At 38.2% G+C, this 16,612-nt stretch overlaps 2 protein-coding genes across 2 annotated transcripts; both read left to right on the forward strand.

Moving 5' to 3' along the window:
* The first annotated feature begins 80 nt into the window (after positions 1 to 80).
* On the forward strand, positions 81 to 1,912 carry LOC146326955 (trace amine-associated receptor 1-like). The gene has a single exon (XM_084718417.1). The coding sequence runs from the start codon at positions 455 to 457 to the stop codon at positions 1,586 to 1,588; it is 1,134 nt and encodes a 377-aa protein (XP_084574543.1). The 5' UTR covers positions 81 to 454; the 3' UTR covers positions 1,589 to 1,912.
* Positions 1,913 to 4,071: 2,159 nt separating this feature from the next.
* Positions 4,072 to 4,963, forward strand: LOC146326956 (gastrotropin-like). Its single transcript, XM_084718418.1, has 4 exons — positions 4,072 to 4,224; positions 4,310 to 4,470; positions 4,578 to 4,667; positions 4,820 to 4,963. The coding sequence occupies exons 1-4, from the start codon at positions 4,158 to 4,160 to the stop codon at positions 4,877 to 4,879; spliced, it is 378 nt and encodes a 125-aa protein (XP_084574544.1). The 5' UTR covers positions 4,072 to 4,157; the 3' UTR covers positions 4,880 to 4,963.
* Positions 4,964 to 16,612: the final 11,649 nt, after the last annotated feature.

The following is a 16,612-nucleotide window of genomic DNA, read 5'->3' on the forward strand; positions in this document are numbered from 1 at the left end:
GACCTTTAAGTTTGGGTGTGTCCTGGGTGAAGAGAGGGGCACAGATCTGAGAGCAAACATTATGCTGTTATTTAGAAGAATATTTCCGGTGGGAAGAGATAAATCTGTGGGTTTATTGCTCATATGAACGGGACCTTCGATCACAGCTCAGTCGTGAGACATTTAACTGTATATGCCTGCCTGTCCATTTACTTCATGGCTCACTGACGCCTTATACAAACCTGTTAATCATTTACTCCTGATGGGCTTTGTTTTGTCAACAGATCGATACTGGACAAATGCGCACAGACGCCCTGACAAACAGACACACCAAAGGACGTGCAGCTCCTTATGGTGAAGGAACAGAGACCGGCGTAGATTAACCAGTGAGACATGATCGGCACTGAAGGGAAAGACATCCACTTGATGAAGCACATGGATTTATACTGAGTGGCTGATTGGTTCTTGCTGCATCATGATTTCCATGGCAGAGACTAACACCTCAGATAACCACAGCCTGAATAATAATGGCAGCGATTCTGCTTTATTTTATAGCACCACTGTTAAAGTATGTGTGCTGTGCTTGCTCCTGCCCATTCCCATCTTTGCAATCATAGGAAATCTTTTCATCATGGCTGCAGTAGCATGTTTCCAAAGCCTCCAGGCGCCCACCAGTGCTTTTGTGGTTTCCCTGGCAGTGGCAGACTTCCTGGTTGCTGTGCTGGTGATGCCTTTCAGTCTGGTGCGCCTCATTGACAGCTGGCACTTCGGGCGCTGCTTCTGTCGAGCTCACTTGTTGCTTGACATTACCTTCTGTACATCTTCCATTTTTCATCTCAGCTGCGTAGCGCTGGACCGATACATAGCAGTGTGTGACCCACTGCACTACCCTGCCCGAATGTCTCGCAGACATGTGGCCCTGCTGCTGCTGCTCTGCTGGATCCTGCCACTGATCCTCTCCTCTCTTTGCGTCTCTCTCGGCATGTACACTCAGTCACCTCTCACTGTGGTAAACAGCAGCATCACACTGCAGGACTCTCTCACCTGTCTGGCCGTGTTTCACGTCCCCTATGCCTTTGCAACCTCGACTCTGTCCTTCTTCATTCCCATGGGTTTCATGCTGTTTGCCTACGGGAAAATCTTCAAGGCGGCTCAGAGACAAGCAAGGTGGATCCATGCAATCAATCACCATACTGGCCAGCTGAACCAGATGAACCAGAGCCCTGTGAGGACTGTCTCCACCAGACAAGGTCAGACTCATGTGGAAAGATACTCTCTGAAGAAGGAGTGGAAGGCTGTTAAGACACTGGGTCTGATCATGGGTGTATTCCTGGTCTGTTGGCTTCCTTTCTTCTGTGTGAACGTGGTTCATCCGCTGAAGGGCTACAGCATCAGTCCCCTGGTCCTGGAGGCGTTAATTTGGCTCGGATATGCTAACTCTGCTCTGAACCCTTTCCTTTATACCTTCTTCAACAAGAACTACCGTCATGTATTTGCAGCCGTGCTTAACTGTGGGTCTTTAGGGAGGCAGTTAAGAGCAGGTTTGGATTCCTCACTCTTCGGTAGACAAGCACATACTGTTGTTACCTTGGAGACCATTTCAAGATGATCATTGTGTACCAGCCTGATTATGTGGTTCTTGTTTGAGATTTTGCCACAACCAATCAATAGCAAGTTACTCATCTGTCCTACCAATGAGCGATAGATATAAGACTGATCAAAACAGGTGTAGCACAGGTAAAGATATCCTGGCTTTTAGTCCTTTTAGTCAAACTCCAAAACACTGGATCCTACATTTCCCATAATGCAAATTAATAGCACCTTTCATTAGACTATCCCATACTAGTAAACGCACACGTCTTTCAAACTACACACCCCTACTCTGTTACATGCTCTCTGTTATAAATGTTGTTAAATTTTTCAGTCTTTGGAAAATTCACTTCCATACTACAGGTGATATTATACAGCTGTTTCATAGGGTGAGTAGTGCTACATATGGGAAATAAACTGATCTCAATGTGCAAAATCATCTCCAGTCTTTATAATAATTTGATCTAAAATATTGATTTAAAATGTATTTTATTGATTTAAAGGTTTTATTGATAATATTTTAATATAAACAAAGAATTAAAAAATATCACATCCACAGAGCTTTTAGAAGCACATTTAGAAAGTAATCACTTTTCCTAATGTTTAGTAAATTAATCATTTTATACATTTTGACAAGTTCAAACTGAATGTTTTGTCTGTCTCTGTGTAAGATGTGTAACTGTGGGCAACCACCATGGTAACCTGGCAGCCACTGAAATAGAAGACAGTGGAGTGGAAGTGGAAGTGGGCAGCCGTGTCCTCCATGATCCATCCATTATCCTCCAGTCCTTCTCCAGAATCTATGATCAGAACTGCGTTCATAGCAGCTGTCAATTATTCATAGCAGCAGTGTGCTATTCAGAAATAATAGACCGTAGAATGTCATAATTGATCAGAATTAAGTTGTTTAAATCTGATTACAAAATAATGTTGCAATCAAACTGCAATTGAAGTAAATGGTGGAGTCACTGCACAACAGAAAACGACAACAAAGCAGTCTTTAGTTTGCATAAAACTGAACTAATATTAATCATTTCAATAATGATCTTAAATTCATCAGATTCATGTTGTAACCTATTTGTCTGTTATCAGCAAAATAGTTATCAACATATAAAGTTACTGTTAATACAGAAATATCAGTTAGTACAGCATTAATCAAGTTCTTTGAGCTTAATAAACATAATAATAAACATTGATTAGTCACCTGATATGGCTCTCAGTGCATAATGAATTTGGACTGTCTTCATTTTTTTTCTGTCCACAGTGCATCAGCAGCAGGAGTGTTCAAAGTGTAGATTTCACTTTGCAGAACACCAAAATTCAGATTAATGTTTAAAATTATTAATTCATTATTTCTCTGTGCACTATACTTCAAATATTTAATGTCAAGCAAAAAGATAATGAAAAACGGTACCTCCAGCTCAGGCACTTTGCAAGGACCGAAATTACTGTTGAAATTATATTATGTAGAAAAATTATACTATTTGTCGAGCAAAATATCAAATAAAGGTCTCCCTAGGTCATGAAGCCTCGCCTGGTTAAACAGGCAGACCAGAGGGCAGCCCCAGCTCAGCAGACAGTGTGAGGTCTCTGCTTTGAAGGTGAGCAACTATCCTCCTGCTGGCTTCACGTCCTTTCTTCTTCAATATGTCAGTAAGGTAACATGCCCTGTCTGCACTGTTCTCCTGAAGCAGCCAGTCATCTTTGTCCCCATAATTCAATGACGCCGTCATTTAAAAGGTCATCCAGCAGCAGATTAATCACTTCTCTGGACACTTTCTCTACAAGTTCAGGCCTCACTCTGGCAAACTCCTCATCTAGAGGAATAAAGTGAAAAAAGAGTAATTTTTTTTCATTAAATTTTATTTAATTGTTCTTCTGGGTCATTAATAGTAAATGGATGTTTAAAAAAACATTTGGTTACACTGTATTACATTGAAATACACTGGATTATTTAGTCATACATTCATTCATTCATTCATTCATGTATGCATTTATTTATTGGTGTATTTGTCAGGGACATTGCCAGAAACATTGTAGCGGGTTACAATAACAATTTACTGTTATTATTTGGCCACTGAAGTTAAAAATGCAAAACAAAATTATTAATATTTTTTTCATCTGACAACATTAAAGGGTTAGTCAATGCTGAAGCTCAAATAAAGACAGAAAAAGATAAAGCTGAAAATACCTACATGACCTCTATTTAAACTTTGGTAACATGTACACACACGCTGTATTTTATGCCATTTACTTCACCATACATGCTTGAACTTGCAAGGACAAGTACAAGAAAAAAAAACTGACACTGACAGGAGAAGGGACATAGCTGGGATTTTTGCCAAGTTGCGACACTGTAGAATAAAACAATGCAGAAAAACGTCTTTGGAAAAATAACGGAAGACATTTTTCACATACATGTGGGCTGACACATTGCGAGGCTTACGTGAGAGGAGAGGAAGAGGCGGGTACGGGCAGCAGTTCAGAAAGAACAGAATGAGAGAGTCTGCAGTGGGCCACTCCTCTTTTTTATTTGCCTCATAAACTCTGTCCTCACTTCGTCTGTTCGTCTCTTCTGCCTCACCATCATGGTTTTCACTGGGAAATATGAGCTGGAGAGTCAAGAACAGTACGAGGAGTTTCTGGAAGCGATTGGTATACAGATTTTCTTATTGATATATAAGCTATAAATGAATAAATGTGACTTGTCATGCATTTAAACTTTGTGAATCTGTCACAGGGCTTCTCAATGCCAAGACAGACCACAAAGTGGTGACAGAGGTGCTTCAGGATGGGAGCGACTTCACCTGGACACAGAGCATTCCCGGCTGGACCTGGTCCAACAAGTTCACCATCGGAAAGGAGTGTGAGCTGGTGACAATGACGGGCTCCAAATTCAACGTGAGTCAAAAACAACAACTGGAGAAACTGATCCAACAGTAAAAACTTTAATGCATTAGAGTTCAGTGGACAACTCCCTGTGTGATCTTTTGTCTTTTGACCTGTAGGCTCTTGTCACGATGGAAGGCGGCAAGATTTCCATACAGTTTCCTCAGTACCACCTCACAGCAGAGATCGTGCAAGATAAGCTGGTAATGGTAAGAGAACAACTCACTTCACTATGAAACTCTGACCCCATAACACTTAGTCACTGAGAAAAAGTCTCTCAGAATATTGTCAGTAACCTGAACAAAATTTGTTGTGTTTTCATTCCGAATCCTCATAATCTTTTCTATACCATGTGCTCTAGATTTGTGTAACTCCAGGAGAGAAGGGTGTGACTTTCAAAAGAATTAGCAAGAGAATCTGATTCTACGGGTCTCAACATGCTTTGATGGAAAAGAGGCTGCAGGAGGTCAAACACATCATGAAACAGCTTTCTGCAATAACTGAAGCATGGCTTCACGTGACTGCATTATGTTGTTGTACCTTCAGATCCAACCTAATAGAAATGGTTAAACTATGTACTGTATTTTCACAAGGATGAAACAATTTGTCTGTACCAGACTCCATGTCTTATCCAATAAAAATCACCTAAAAATAGCCTTTTTTCCAAAGCAATAATGGGATTTTCTTTTACTTGTTTCACACCACTGATGCTGTGTTATTTGTCTCTGAGTCTAAATATTAAAAACAGACAAACATTTTTTCTGGGTAACTTGCACACATCCACTGCAAAGACAACCCCTACCATTTCACAAGAAGCTAAAGCAGATTTAATGATAGATTTATTATCCTTGGAATTATTATTTATGGGTAAAGTTTGAATTCATGTGGAGGATGCAATTAAAATGACACAAACACACTCAGCTAATTTGTGCCAAATAACTGACAGCATCCATCTGGTATTTTATGTGTCATCCTGCAGACATTTCTCAAATGAGAAGAAATTACAGTTTTCCCTTCCATTATTCAGTTTAGATTTTTTCAGGTCCACTTATTTGAATAAACAATACAGTTATTTAATCACAGACAAATGACTCGACTTGTGACTTGGTTGACCTGAGCAGTGACTTGACTTACTTGATTCACACCACAGTCGCTTGGGACTTGTGATTGTGTTTGTGATTTGCACGTTGGTGGTGGTAAAAAGATGGTAAACTGAAGACAGCAAGATGTTTGTTCCTGGATTAACCAGGATTTGTAGCTCTTTTAAATGTAAATGGTGATTAGTCAGTTATTACTTGTTTGGATGTGGAAAGTTGGTGGTTTGTATGTCTAATATAGTTTTAACCTAAATGTAATATATTTTATATATATTTTATAACAAAAGAGTACAATTCAAAAAAGTGTTATTCAAAATCGTAAATTAAAAATATAAAATAAAAGAAGGCGAAGTCACATTTAAAACTTTTAAATATGAAGACCATGCTATAATCTGAACTTTAACCATATTAACAATATGTGACCAAAAGTCATTTTATTTACACACTGAAATTATTTGCAACCGTGCAGAGAGTCTTCAGTGAAGTAAACATATTGTGCAATATTTATGACATAACATGGGCTGTTGAAAAAAATAAGAATTTTACACAGAGACACAAAGAGACGATTACTGAATGCTTGAAATGAATCAATTTACTGTTGGATCTTTAATGCAGCTTTTTGGGATATTATGAGTCAAACAATGAAAAAAGTAATGGGAAGATGACAATGAATTGTAAAAGATCATTCAAAATGCTACTTTTCCTGTCACACACACATTCACCATTTCACCAGTTTTACGTCCTCACCTCAAAAAGCTTGTCATCAACCATCTCAGCAGTGTGAAGGTTTACTCCCTTCCAAAGTGACAGTGGTCACAATCAGTGTTTAAACATCTGAAATATCAAAAAAACAGAGTTTCCTCTTCATTCTTATTCCAAATGAGGAATCTGCTCCTGGTCCATCAAAAATTTAGTCAACCCAAAGCTGTCATTGTGATATTCTAGTAGGAGGTTACCATGCATCTGCATAGCAGTTTTTTTAGCTTGTGTTTTTTTTTAAGCCTAATGGATTCTAGTTATGAAGTTTTGATGTTGCCAAGGTCAGCTAATGTTTCGTGGGGTTTATATGGCGACCATCTTGAATTGATGTCCACATGAGTAGTGACAAGACACATGAACTCACCTTTCATATAATTTTGACACCTGGAATCAGTTAAATAACAAATTTTAGAATCATAACAATAGAACTTTATTTTGTTTCACAGTAGTTTACTGAAATAATCAAATTAAAGTTATTAAATGAATGTTGTTGACATCCACTAGAAAATGTGGAATGAAAGTCAAAGAGTATGTCATGAAAGTCTGGAAATAGAGAATGAAAGTCAGAATATAGAATTATAGTCTGAGGAAAATACAACAGAAGTCATAGAATATGAAATAAAAGTCTCAGGATAAGGACTGAAAACATTTATACTTCCAGCTCCATTTCCTGAAAATGAGCTCTGTCGATCCACAGAGTGTAACTACATCAGTCTGTCTGATTCTGTGCCATCTGTGGTGTTTGTGTATAAAGCTGAATTTCCGCTTCTATAAAAGTCTGCACACCAGCTGCCATGACACCAACATTCCTGCCCGTGTTCCCGTCACACTGGAGCAGGCCACCATTTGAAGAACAAATGCTGCAGTGAAGGATGATGGGAAGGCAGGCTGTCACAGCTCCATAATAAACTTGTCTGACTGCCACAGCACTGACAGACCTGAGAGGGATGTCCTATATTTTATTAGACTCGGCTCTCAGTCATTGGTTTATCCAATAAATTTAATGACACTTGGGTCCTTTCTTCAATACGTTAAATTTTATTATGTATGATTGTCTTGTGTTCCTTGTTTATGATTTTTTTTTTTTTTCATTTTTGATCTTTTTCTCTTGTTGTATTTCCGGTTATGTTGTTGACATAATGAATGTTATCACGCTATAACTGGTACTAACCATTTGAACTATTTGTACATGTGTACAGTCTGCTCCTTTCTTTAAATATGGTCTGTATTTTTCCTTACTCTGCTGTTGAAAGCTTCATCTCATTCTCATGCAATTTGGATTTTCTACGTATTTCAAACTTTGAACACTTACAGCATACTTATATCTAGATTGGAACATTTTTTTTAAAGACTTCTTTGCGAATACAGTTATCTTGCAGCATGGACAAATGAGTTCTGTATCTTATTTTTTCTTCAAATTCAGTGATTATTTCTAGCGTTCTACTGGGTCATAAGTGAGGAAGGATTGAAAAGGAATTATGTTTATATGATACCTGTTAGGTTTCATAATTTTTATGTTGCTCTGTTCTCCTCTTCTCATTGCTTATTTGCCCTGTTTTTTTTTTTAAAAAGCAACATGAACGTGTGCGAGCACAGCAGCTGAGCAGGGCCGGGCCTCAGCTCGGCCCAGGTGGTAGAATTTATTTTAATATTAGATATATTCAATTAATGTGGACTGTGCCTGAGGAGGTTCTGGTGTCATGAACACAATATCATGAACACCTGTGCAAACTAATACAATGCAATATCTCAGGATGCAAGAAAAACTTTAATTTATTGTGAGCCTGTCACATTAAGTGTTCCTTCAACTTTAATGATTATTAATTGAGGTCTGTGATGTACATTGCAGTATATTGTAAAATGTTTATCGTATTTGAGTGCTATTGATTTCAAATACAACATATCCAGTCCTGTTCCAGTCCTCTGAATAGCATTGTCTCCAATTCTGTTCACTGATAATGCTAATGAAAAATGATATGATAAAAAGAAAATTTGTAAGAAATAAAGTAAAAAGGCACTTCAGTCTGATTATCAAGCCAACACATACACTATATTGTATCTGAGAAACCCAAGAAAAATAAATGTGACATAAGTACTTGTGTATTTTGCGCTTCATTATGCATCCCATATTTTCAGTGAGAGACAGGTCTGAACTGCAGGCAGGTCTAGTACCTGAACTCCTTTACTACAAAGCCACACTGCTGGAACATGCAGAATGTGTCTTGGCATTATCTTGCTGAAATAAGCAGGGATGTCTCTGAAAGACATTCTCTGGATGGCAATATATGTTGCTCCAAACCCTGTATGTACTTTTAAGCATCAATGGGGCCTTCACAGATGTGACAGTTATCCATGATGCCATGCGCACTAAAACGCCCCGATACGGTCACAGATGCTGGATTTTGAAGTTTGCTCTGAGAACAATCTGGATGGTCTTTTCCCTCTTTAGTCTGGAGGACATGACATCCAGGAATTCTGAAATTTGGACTCTTTAGACCACAGCATGCTTTTCCACTTTATATTCATCCATCTCAGATAAACTGAAGTGAAGTCAGCAGTGTTTCAGGATGTTGTTGATATTTGCCTTTTACTTAACTTCTTAATGCAGCGCTTTCTGAGGGATCAAAGGTCACAGGCATTCAATGTTGCTGAGAGCAAAACCTCTTCACTAGAGGGCAGTGTTGGCTCTTCTCATGGGTAATTATTTATCAGAATGTCTATAGCATTCATTCATTTTCTGTAACCGCTTATTCCCAAAGGATCGCAGGGGGCTGGAGCCTATCCCTGCTGACACTGGGTGAGACGTGGGGACACAGACAACCACTCACACTACATTCAGACCTACGGGCAATTTAGAGTCACCAATTAACCTAGCATGCGTGTCTTTGGACTGTAGGAGGAAGCCGGAGAACCTGGAAAACCCACGCAGACACGAGGAGAACATACAAACTCTGCAGAGAAAGGCCCTGCACTAGCCAGCTGGGGGATTTGAACTCAGGACCTTCTTGCTGTGAGGCAGCAGTGCTAACCACTGCACCACCATGTCACCCTGTCTTAGCATTTTATAGTTGAATTTACTCTGCAAAGTGAGTGGAGTCATTTGCGTGTTTGGCTTTTGCCAATTTACCTTCCCTGAAGGGAGATTATTGATCGGCTGGTTCTGGAGATATTTGGTCTTTTCATAGGACTCACTTGGCATTTTTCCCACGCCGTCTTTCAGACACCATTTCTTCCCTTTTACCACCATTATAAAGTAAGAGATGTGGGCCAACTACTTGAAAAACAGAAAACAAAAAACCTTGATCTGGATCACAAGATGGAGGATTAGAGCTGCTCTAGGACCATGAGCCAAAAGCACACACCTGATGTGTTGTATAGATACAAACTTATACTAAGATCCCAAGTTCCATTAACTTCCTGTGCAAAGAGTCGCTCTGTCAGCTCAGATTATGAAAAATAATTAATAATAAAGGATCCTATTTATAGTTTTTTATGTTATTTGGAGGGCTTTTGCCTCTATTGAACAACACAGGTGAAGGTAGACTGGAAAGGTGAGAGAGACAAAGAAGACGACAGACAAAAATAAAACAGCATTAATAACAATTTATATATTCATTCTTAATTAAAGATAGAAACATCTGGTGGGCCGAAATCAAACATTATGGTGAGCCAACTTTGGTCCAGGTGCCCCAGTTTGGGCAGCATTTTTTTTTACTTTCAATAACTGGATGGTTTGAGACAAGTATTTTTAGAGGCATTTTTCATTCTCACTTATGTAAAGTGCCTCTAATTTACTTAGTACAAGAGTAATGTACTTAGTTAGATTTCACCATTGAAAAAAGCATAACATCTAAGTACTGGTTTGTTTAAGTGAACCCAACTCAAGAACACTGAGTTTGGCAGATTTTTTGACCTCAGTGTACAAGTTGATAAAAACTGAGTTAGGTGAACTCAGTGTCTGTAATTAAACTTGATGTTAGTATTTACAGTCTAGGTTGTGCAGGTCTCATGACTGCCAGTATAACCAGACACACATTGTGCATTATCATGCAGTCTGTTTGCTCCCGGCTTATTTTTTCTAAGTAATTTAATAATGAAATTTGTTAGTTTAAGTTTGTTAGGTATGCTTCTCTGGGGATATCCTGTATTTTCTGCTTATGTTTTGTAAGGAAATCTATATCTCTGGTCTCTTCATTAATGCATCCTGAGCAACACACAAATGAATATTGCTTCAAACAACAAGACTAGTCCCAACTGATTTTACACCAGAACAAGATGCAAAATGATACAATGGAAAACAATTCTCTACTGCTTCTTTTACCAACACGTTAACGTCAACAAAGAAACCTTCTGCTGTCATGAAAGTGTTAAGTGAAAATGTTGATACTGAAATGAAAGACAAGTGTCCCAAACAGTTATATCCATAAATATTATAAATAAGTTCTTTGCATACCACTGTTGTGCATCTTTGATATTGGCTGCACTTTTCCATTGCAACCACTAAGAGGCGCCCTCATTCCTTGATAAAACACCAGCAGTTGCAATGCATCAAGTGAATTGGTTTCTACTTTTTGCAAGAGGAATGTAAAGTGGTACATTCACATTTGTGTTAATTTTGCATAAAATGTGACCTTTTCATGCTGTTGCACAGTGGCAAAATAAATGAGAAAGAGTCTCCTGTGTTCTAGTGGAAACACATATTTTGCTCCTGCTGTAACAGTCTTGTTGACATCAACACACACATCCACACACATCTGACATGCTGCATTTCACTGTGGAGATGAGAAAAAGAAGAACTTGTTTAAGAGTGTGTTCCTTCTGCAGCTGCTGTATGGGCAAACATCCCACTTATGGTATCATATCACAAGGTTCCTGTCATGGAGTCGTGCTTTTAAATGAGTGTGACGTCACACATCACAAGGAAGGAAGGCAGCTTTTTGGTCATGTGTTCCCTCTACATTTTATCCTTCAGATAGTTTGATGATTGCTTTTTTCTTCATGGACCACATTAAAGAGAGTAAATGGGGTTTTATTACCAAGCTAAGTAAGCACAAAATGAATGATTGATCTCTATTAGACAAAATGATCCTGGTAAATTAATGTTTGTATTTACAATAAACTGACCTCATGTATGATTCAGTTGTAATGATTAAGAGAATGCTTTAAACTAATAGACTTCAAATTAATAAAACAACAAATCTTAATGTTTTTTATTTCATAACAGGCCCATCACCATGCCACACTCAAGATAACACATCTTTGTCCCCTGTGGCTGGTTCTAGTAATACAACTGAGGTTTCCTGTTTGTTGCCACAATATCTTTATCTCTGCTGTTCAAAGTAGAGGTAAACATGGTGAACTGCAGTCAGTTAGCTTTACTTTGAGTGTTTCACTGAGTGTATTTGATGAAAAGACCTGCGACCCATCGTGTTGATAGAGGTACAACAAATGCACAAACGTTACAAAACATGGCTTCTGCACTTTCAGCAAATTAAATTTAAGACTTTTCAGGAAAATTTGATACCTACCCACACCAATTCTGCCCAAAAAAAAAAAAACTACATAGGTTTCAGCAATGTCAGAATCAGGGAAAATGGTTTGAAACTGTTTGCCTATGTCCTCAGTGCATCGGTGCAGCGAGATCACTCCATTTTTTCCCTAAAAACATTTAATAGTGAGACGGAAGTTAATGTAACTTTATAAAAAATAATGTTATCTTCATAATTCAATTAATTTTTAAAACCTGTCAAAACTGCAAACCTGCTAAGGGCCTCTAGGTGTACAGAGCCAGACAGGATCACAAGATCAGCTAATAAAGCAGGACCCATCTTAAGGCTTTTATTTTATCAGTCTATTGTGTTTTAACCACAAATATAACTTTAAAAATGTTTAATAAATTAGCACAAACTAGTTGTGTTGAAACTTTGTTCACTGGTCCTGATGTAAGTGCTGTGGTCCCTACAACACTGCTGATTAAATGTTGTATCGCAGGTTTAAAGCACCTGTACTGAGACCCCCACCACAAACAGAAGGTGAGCGGTCCTGTCTGCTTCACCCCCAACCAACAACCAAACCGCTCCAAATTCTTCCTCGAGGGCACATAAAAGGAGAAAAAACAGCAGCCTTCTTCTTTAGAAAAGCTTACAGGAGTCTGTGAGAATGATCCATTATCAAACTGACGGCTATGAGAAGTCCCCACCCCCCCGTCTCCACCCCCTCCACCTCCCTTTACAGATGTGCCACTTCACACAGAGATCATGAAAATTTCCTCTCAAGCTCAACACATTTTTATTTTTACCAGAGTTGTTAAAAATACACAAATCATGTAAATAGTGTTCATGAGAGCCCTGCCAAATGTTGATTGCTCTTTAATCTGTATGCCAAGTTAATTACGTTTTGATCAGGCTTATGTGGAGGAATATTATGTAGCTTTATTTTATTTTATTTTTTTTAAGCCTGTTATCTAACTTAATGCTAATTAAAGATCAGTGAGCTGATATGATTAGGCACATGTTCCAGATTTCTGACTCAGGAAAAAAAAACTACCAAACATGAGAGTTTCACAATAAAATAAATATTCTGTTGCAGAGAACAGAGCTGAGGCTCAGTCCACTGCACTGTGTTCAACATGAGAGGGCGGTCAGTGTGTGAGTGTTAAAGAGGAGAATAATGTCCTGTGTGTGACAGAGAGCTTCCACACTGAATAGATTTCTATACTTCAAAATGCCATAAAACACAGAGAGCTGTGATCGAGCTGCAGAGGCGGAGTTAGGAAGCAGAAGAGAGACTGAACTTCTTTCTTAAACACTGAATAATAACTTTGTCTGCAGTCAGAGAAGTAGTTCTGCTCATGGAGATGCTGTTCCACCCATGATTATTAGTGTGGGAAAGTAAGATTAAATTATTTGCTTTTGACTTGACCTCAAATACAAAGTCTGCTTTAGCCAGTAATGGAAAAGCATGCAAATCTTTTACTAAAGGAGCAAAAACACACTAAATACTCGAGCAGAAGCAAATATCCTGCATTCGAAAGTGAAGTGAAGAAGCGCATAAGTAATAGTATAATAAGAAAAGAATGACCCATGTCAGAGTTTATTTGTAAGATGCATCTTAGCTTGTGTAGGATGTGTACCTGAGGATAAGTTTAACAACCTGTTGGACAGCTTAAAGGGACAGTTCACCCCAAAATCATAAATACATATTTTTCCTCTTATGTCGTGCTCTTTGTCCATCTAGATAGTTTTGACATGAGTTGTGAGTTTTGTAAGTAGGCTTATTATCCCATTCATTGTATATGTCTGTTGTTCAGTTCAGAGACACTTATTATTTTAAAAGGTTTTAACTAAGGTTTAAAGGTGGAAGGGTCAAACTGAATGAAAAGATGTTAAATACATAAAGCACATTGTGCTTATTAAAACACGCTACATCTGATCTAGGGTTACATGGTGCATTATTTCCCCTCTACTTTTGTGTATAATGTTTCTTTTCGAATTGTGAAAGTGGAGAAAAAGTATTTAAAAAGGTTTTTTGCACTTAAATTCTTAACTTTAAAGGTTAGACACAGGAATGAATAAAAGAAGAAAGGAAGAAATAAAAAGACAGTAGTCATGAAACCTAAATATCTGTGTCATGATGTCTGGAGAGAAACATTGATGCTGAGTTTTTCAAAAGTATTTTTTGTTGCTTTGAGCACCACGAACCAAGTGCCATTTAGTTCTATTATATTTGATAGAATCTCTATGGTCGATATCTCCAAAACTCGGGGACTCACACCAAAACAATACAGATAGATAAAGAGCACTACAGGTAAGAGGAAAAATATTTACTTCTGATTTTGGGGTGAACTGTCCCTTTAATATGGAGAAACGCATCACCATCTATAAGATCCTCATATGTTTTGTAGTAAAATCTCTTCTGCAAAGTAACTACAGCTGTCTAAATGCAGTGGAGTAAAAGTAAAAGTGGAGAAGAAGAATAAAGCTGAGGGAAACTGAATTGTAGCACAGCACTAAGTCACAGTTCACCTCTACACTGTTTTCATGAATAATGTGTTGCACTGGCAGCATGTGGTCACAGCTGGAGGACTGTGTGTAAAACCTGCTGGTCTTATCACTGGAGCTCCTGCATTGTCTTCCCTCTGAACCAACTGGAGCAATGCAGTGGAAACCTGTCGACTCTCGTTTCCCTGGCTGTTTGTCTGTGTCTCTGTCATGTCCTCTGGTTTTACCCATGTCCTCTGTAATGTATTTTATGTTGTCACGTTTTAATTTCTTGCAATAATTGTCTGTTTGTGCTGTGTCTCTCATAATGTGAGGTCATGTTGTAAGGTTTTAACTATGTAAAGGACCAATATGTAAGACCCCAGCATTCAAAATGAGTACTGCAGTCCAAATAGTGAGCTGGAGTCATAAACAGTTCATTAAATAGGCTGAAAAACCCAATTTAATATATGATCCGTGGTTGTTTCCCCACCCTCCTCCCCTGACTGTAAGCACAGACAGTTTGCCTGCAGGCTGCAGCAACACTGAACCTACACAAACACAAGACAAGCGCAACATTATACAACCTCAATTCAAAAATAGATTACAAAAATAGGTTTTCATTTTGTAACAACATTTTGGATTTGTAGTCCGTTGAATACAGTACAAAGACAAGGCATTTAATGCTGAAACTGATTAACTTTATTGTTCTTGTAAATATACACCCATTCTGAATGTGATGCCTGGACACATTTAAAAAAAAGTGGGGACAGCGGCACAAAGGACTGGGAAAGTTGTGAAACGCTCAAAACAGACCTGTTTGAAACATTCAACAGGTAAAGAGGTTAACTGGTAACAGGTAAGAGGTGATAGTAGTTCACCACTTTCACTGAACCATCCAGATTGTTATCAACACAAATATAAAGTCAGCATCTGTAATGGTATGGGGTCATGTTAGTGCCCATGGCATCATGGGTAACTGTCACATCTGTGAAGGCCTCGTTCATGCTGAGGGCAATTACAGGCTTTGGAGCAACATATGCTGCCATCCAGAGGTCTTTTTCAGAGACAGCCCTGCTTATCTCAGCAAGACAATGCCAAGACACTTTCTGTGTGTTACAACAGTGTGGCTTTGTAGTAAAATAGTTCAGTTATGAGACTGAACTGCCTGCAGTCCAGACCTGTCTCCCATTGAATATATGAAGAGACTGGTAAGCACCTCAAGTCATATATTAAGCAAGAATGGGAAAAACTGCTCCAACAGTTAGTTTCCTCAGTTCCCAAAGGCTTACTAAGTGTTGTTAAAAGAAAAGGTGATGTAAAACATGCTCATGTCTCAACTTTTTTCCATGCTGGAAGCATGCTGGAAAAGAGTGCAGAGGACAGAAACCTCCTGTGGAGCATAAGGCCTACTCCAGACTCCATTAAGATATTATTCAGTTTAACCATTACAAATATCTACTCTTTCTACAAGACTATTAATGATTTCTTATGACTCATAAACAGACACTTACGCATTAGGCATTAATCTGAACTCTAATAAATGTGAAACGTACAAACATGAATTCAAGACTGGAATGGAAGTTTCAAAGGAGAACTGTAGCTTTGTTCTTGTTTTTTCCAATTTAGCATTTTTTCTTAATCTCTGATGACATATCATGGTCATTTTGTGATTTACTACATTAAACATATTACAGATTTCTCCTTTAAGTGATGATTGTCTGTTTAAAATACTTTTGTATTATCTGCTTTTTACATGTCCTGCCTTACTCCTCTAAGCTTTTTATTCTGTTTAACAGTTCATGTTTGTGTCAAGTCTTCTCCAGTCTAGTCTTAAACAGGCTGTGTGTTTTATTAGTGGTTTTAATTTAACATCAGGCCAAAGGACCACAGCTGAAAATCAGCATTTTGGCTAACACTGGCACTTTTAGAGGGACGTTGATTAATTGTCCATTAGAATAGATGAATAAATGAAAACCATCATTGCTGCAAGCGCTTCAGTCATGCTGCCTGACAAAAGAAAAATGCCCATCAGAAACTCAGTTCACTTGTGTGTTTATTTTTCCATGGCACATTATGATAAAAGAATTCTTCTATCCTTCAGTGTCACATAAACCAAGACTACAAATTGGTACAAAATAATACAAAAATATAAATTGAAAGTTTGTGGTGTAATTTCATTACTATCACATTAGACAAAGTGTTGTTTGGTGTGAGTGATGTCAGCACCTTTCATGGGAGAGGGAAAAATGCATGGTTAAAATCTCTAAATCGCTAAAGGACAAAAGCATTTAGTAATATCTATCATTCAAAGAAGGT

The sequence above is a fragment of the Lutjanus erythropterus genome, chromosome 5, assembly GCF_056507025.1.
Source record: "Lutjanus erythropterus isolate fLutEry1 chromosome 5, fLutEry1.hap2, whole genome shotgun sequence".
Taxonomy (NCBI): Eukaryota; Metazoa; Chordata; class Actinopteri; order Lutjaniformes; family Lutjanidae; genus Lutjanus; species Lutjanus erythropterus.

Coding starts and splice junctions, on each gene's coding strand:
- LOC146326955 (XM_084718417.1), top strand. CDS start 455: ATGATTTCCATGGCAGAGACTAACACCTCAGATAACCACAGCCTGAAT.
- LOC146326956 (XM_084718418.1), top strand. CDS start 4,158: ATGGTTTTCACTGGGAAATATGAGCTGGAGAGTCAAGAACAGTACGAG. Junction 4,471..4,577: donor TGACGGGCTCCAAATTCAAC/GTGAGTCAAAAA, acceptor TTTGACCTGTAG/GCTCTTGTCACGATGGAAGG. Junction 4,668..4,819: donor TGCAAGATAAGCTGGTAATG/GTAAGAGAACAA, acceptor CATGTGCTCTAG/ATTTGTGTAACTCCAGGAGA.